At 33.4% G+C, this 4989-nt stretch overlaps 1 protein-coding gene across 1 annotated transcript; it reads left to right on the forward strand.

The window, feature by feature from the left end:
- The first annotated feature begins 3711 nt into the window (after positions 1-3711).
- Positions 3712-4218, forward strand: LOC141679409 (RING-H2 finger protein ATL80-like). The gene has a single exon (XM_074485911.1). The coding sequence runs from the start codon at positions 3712-3714 to the stop codon at positions 4216-4218; it is 507 nt and encodes a 168-aa protein (XP_074342012.1).
- The last annotated feature ends 771 nt before the right edge of the window (positions 4219-4989 follow it).

Here is a 4989-nt window from a genome sequence, read left to right on the forward strand (position 1 = left end):
AAATTTAAAAAAACCATTGCGAATATCATTATTAAGTTGGACCTTGGCGTACACACTTCAAGACGATTGTAAAATTGTATTTATTAAGGTGAACTGCTAGTATTATATGAATGTAATAAGATCAACAAACATGCTTTCATCAAAAGATAAGGTTGAACCCCGGCCTTCAATCTCTTTCTGTACTTAAGATAAGGTGAGCTCGCACCTTGAGTCTCTTTCCATACTTGAGATAAGGTGAGCTCGTACCTTCAATCTTTCCGTTTGTAATCTTTCTACCTATCTAGGCGTAAGGTGTCAACAATACAAGTTCACAATCGGTAGTGTATATCGTTCCAAGTGGTTGTCTCAGCTACCCAACATAGCAATTCCCATTCATAAGTTTGAAAATATTTTTTGACATATATGTATTATCGCGACAGTATATGCAAAATATTTTAAACGCAATTCAAACATAATAAATATGCCAATTTAAAATTGTCACGACATTTATTTTCCTCAAAAATAATGCTCTTTCTTAAATATTTTCCCAAAATTATGCATCTCACATATATAATTTATTTTTCCAAAAGATGCAGCTCGTACGATCTTCTAAAAATCAACAATTCTCTCAAATAAATATCTCGTACGATATTTTCAAAAATATACGCATCGTCTAGAATTAGAATGGCGCAATAATTTTACAACCATAAAAATATGTGACTCGCACGAATTTTATCACCAAATATTTAAAACATAATATTTATGCGTGCATCATATAATATTTAATTGGCCCAATATATATAAAATTACCAAAATAGTAAATCAAAAAACTTATCTTTGATTCTCCCAGTTCGAAATTCCCCCTGCCATGCGGGCTTCCGGCAAAAATTGTATGCCTCTATTCTGCTTCCTTCTTACCATGAGATTTTTTTATTCCGTTATTTTTTTGTCCACGTACATGCCAGATTGCCAGTTGCTTCTTCTTTCTTTATAAATTATTAACCAGGTCCCCTGTTGCCATTTTGGTTGCCTTAAAGAATTTGTCCCGTCTTTTCATTCATTGTGGGGAAGCCATTATTTTTAAATTGATTTTCAATTTTGCCGCCGCCCGCATCTTATTGTTCACCATGAGATTGCGTGACTTTGTTGCCCTCTATTTCACCGTTGGACTCCGATTGCACGTGGTTATACAACCGCTTAGGCTTGAGCGTTGTCGCTAGAATAAACGCCACCATCCTGACGACCCCCCGATTGTTTATACGGATAAATCATAAATCCTTGAATTTCAAAAAATTATTTGTCCTCCTCAAATAATAAAATAACGCCCTCCTTCTAGCGCTAATTGTTGTTAGAGGAATTTCGTAACAATACGAAATAGGAGGGTTGCTGGAATAATAGAGCAATATATAGATAATAATGAGATTAAGGTTTATGAAAAAGAGGGGTCGGATTTAGGAGGTGTCTCGATTTGTCTCATTGTATCAGATCCCTTTGCCAAGATGCATGCGTACCAATTTATATTGGATCAAGCCTACGCAGTTCTGTGAAATTTGGGCTTATCCCTAAAAGACTTTAGGGACAAGTTTCGTTAATGTGGTAATTACTGATTTTATCTGATTTAATCTAAGCGTTGTGATATCACCCTGATTTGAAGAATATCGTTGAGAGATATTTTCCGTTATTGATTTATTGAGATTGATTATTTTCTCGTTTCGGAGAGAGGATGACTTGGGTATTAAGCAATTAATTATTAATCATAATTAATAATTAACAAATTACGGAATTATTAAAAAGTATTTTCCATGCCAAAACGTGGCATAACAATAATAATTTATTAATTATCGAAAATCGGGTAATTAACTCACATCGAGATACTAACTTTATACTCGTGTAACAACTAAGGGTATAATTAATCCGAGTCGAGTCAAAAACTGTCAAGCTCGTACTCGATTAAAAATGTTTGGGTTCGAGCACGAACTCGAGTTCAACCGAACTTTAAATTTCAAATTCGAAATTCAGGTCGTAAAAAGTTCGATAGGTTCAAATTTTTTAGGGAAAACATATAATTTGAAATTAATATTTTTTCGCCCTTATTTGAATAAATATGAAAAGATATTATTGGCTTGTAGAATTGAATACGTGACACATATATCCAAACATGTGACTTCAATCGATTGAGCTAGAGGCTCATTTGATTATATTTTGATAACATCAAGTACCGAGTTATATATTTATTTCTTTATATTGGATGGCTAAACCTATATAATCTAATATTGATATATAATAAAATTATTCTAAGACTTGAGCAATTAGCTCACTACAATGTACTAACTTTATACTCATGTGCAACCACGTGATTTTAATTATTTTTTTATTTATAAAAAATTTACAAATATTAAATAAATAACTTGTTGATATTATCTTATCATATTAACTTATTGATAATATATTACCCTTTAATAATAGTTTATTAAATATTGAGACTTGGGTAATTAACTCAATTCGAAATACCAACTTTACAATAACTAAGGGTAAAATCAAGCCGAGCCGAGCCGAAAACTTTCAGACTTGAACTCGATTAAAAATGTCTGGGGTCGAGCACGAGCTCGGTTTCACCCGAATCTTAAATCAAGCATGAAACTCGGGTCGTAAATAGTCTGGTAGTCTCAAGTTCGGCTCGAAAACTTGAATCAATTTCACCAAATATGTAAAAACTCGAAATATGATAGGTTATTCTCGAATTCGATTCTAATAAATATAAAAAATATTAATAAAATATTAAATATTTAGATAAAAATATATTTTTATTAAAAAATAATATCGGCTCGATAAGACTCGTGAACCTTATGAGCCGAGTAATTTGAACTTCGGATTCGACCGTGATTTTTTTTTTACTATTTTGCCCCTATATTTTGATAAACATGGCACCTAAACATTTTAATATTTTTGATATCTTCAGTTGAAAAAATTATTGAGACTTGATAGAAAACTATTATTTTTAGTGGTAAGAGTGCACTCTAAATTTTACATTCGCGACATAATATAAATTTAAGGATGTTCGTCGTTACAGTAGTCCATCTAACATGAACCATACAATATGGTATGAAACAATATGCAAATATTGTAAAAGTACACAAAACATTGCATTTTTTTATAAATAAAGTTAGCCCGTGCCTTGCACGGGTAATAATGCTAGTTTTTATAATTTTTTAACATAAAAGGGTAAAATTGTAATTTTACGGTCATTAAAATGACTTAATTTGTCCATAGTCCTCTTGTAATATATAGAAGAAATTATCCAAATATTTATATAATTTATAAACATTTATCTAGTTATCACTTATAAGCCACTTGTTCATTTAAATCAAAAATTAATTATTTTAAGATTTGTTGATATAACGCCATATAGATTCCAAGTGTCAAGTGCGCTAGCCAAAGTTGTCATTCTTATGTAAATACAAACATATTCCAACACCCGACACTTCTTTTTGGTGAGTATTATCTCTAATTTTCATGACGGGTTGTGGAGAGTTCTAATTTGACATGATGGGTGAGTTTGTGTAACCAAAAACAAAAAAGATACTGTATTCATACTATAGAGCATATATATTCATGCAAAATGAGACAAACGTTACATTTAAAAAATATGTCAAACAATTAAAAAATTAATGATGTTCCTTATTTTGCCTCTAGCTGCAGGCCACTACACTCATTTTCCAGCTTTTCAACACCATGGCAAACGATGAAAACTCTAGTTCCATCGTTCCGAAACTAATCATCCTCTTAGTCGCGATCGCTTGTGCTGGCTTCATCATTGCATTGTACCATTGCATCCGTGTTGGTTGGTGCACGCAATACCAGGAACGTCCTACACCACAACAACGCAACCGTCCGTTCCCTTTTAGACGCGAGGAGCAACAGAGCAGCGTCGAGAATTCTATTGCAGAGCTCATACCAGTACGTAAATTTAGCAAGACCAGTGTGGAGTTGGAGGGTGGAAATAATCATACGTGCTCAATTTGCTTGTGTGAATTTGAAGAAGGGGACGAGTTACGAACATTGCCCGAATGTATTCATTCTTTTCATGTAAGTTGCATCGATATGTGGTTTTATTCGCATAGTAGTTGTCCGTTGTGCAGAACTGATGCTACGCCATCACCGTGTGGACTACTGCATTATTTAGAGTCAGGATCAGAAAGGCCGGCCACAAGGCAAGCTTTGGAATCCGGAGAAGTTTGAGCGTGTTTTTCTTACCTATATCCTAAATTTGTGAGAGTGTTGTTGCATTCAGTTTTATTAAATCAACGAGATCATGTCCGGATTAGTTCCCCTGACAATTAGTATGTTTAGTATGTTCAGACCTAGCATAATAAGTAGCACGTGTTTTGTAAAATTTGTGGCTAAACTTTTTTGAGACATAATTTTGCTCATAACTATCGAAACACATGTATTTTAACAGAAAGAAATGATAAGTTTTGAAGGGTTCCTCGAATTCTCAGTAGAGGCCAGAACTGCACATATGTTCTGGCGGTGAAATAGACTCAAATACGCAATCATAGACATCATACTACAGCCATCTCTTGAGGGCAACCTCTAACATCTAAACAAAACCTTGATACATGATAAGGGGTGCTATTAGCCACAACTTCACGGTATTAAATATGTGATGATGATAAATTTGACACATTGTCAATTAGTCGATTTTAGGCTTCTTAGCCATCAAGCTCAGAAGGGAATAGGGATAAAGTCATGGAAATTTTTTAATTTTTTTTTTGAATATTCCTCCAGAATAGAAAATCTAAAATTGACCTCCTGTATAGCCTAAATTCCAAGTGGAACAACCAAACTTGTCATTTTCCTTAAGACCAAACATATTCGAACTATGAAAGCTTATTGAAAGTGAGACAAACATTACATTAAAAATATCCACCAAATTATGAAAATTTAATATGGCGCCCCATATATTTCCTATAGCTTCAGCTGCAGGCGGAGTGCACTCATTTCCAAACA

Source organism: Apium graveolens, chromosome 8 (genome assembly GCF_009905375.1).
Source record: "Apium graveolens cultivar Ventura chromosome 8, ASM990537v1, whole genome shotgun sequence".
NCBI lineage: Eukaryota > Viridiplantae > Streptophyta > Magnoliopsida > Apiales > Apiaceae > Apium > Apium graveolens.

Bases quoted from the DNA above. Each gene is read 5' to 3' on its own strand.
- LOC141679409 (XM_074485911.1), top strand. From the start codon at position 3,712: ATGGCAAACGATGAAAACTCTAGTTCCATCGTTCCGAAACTAATCATC.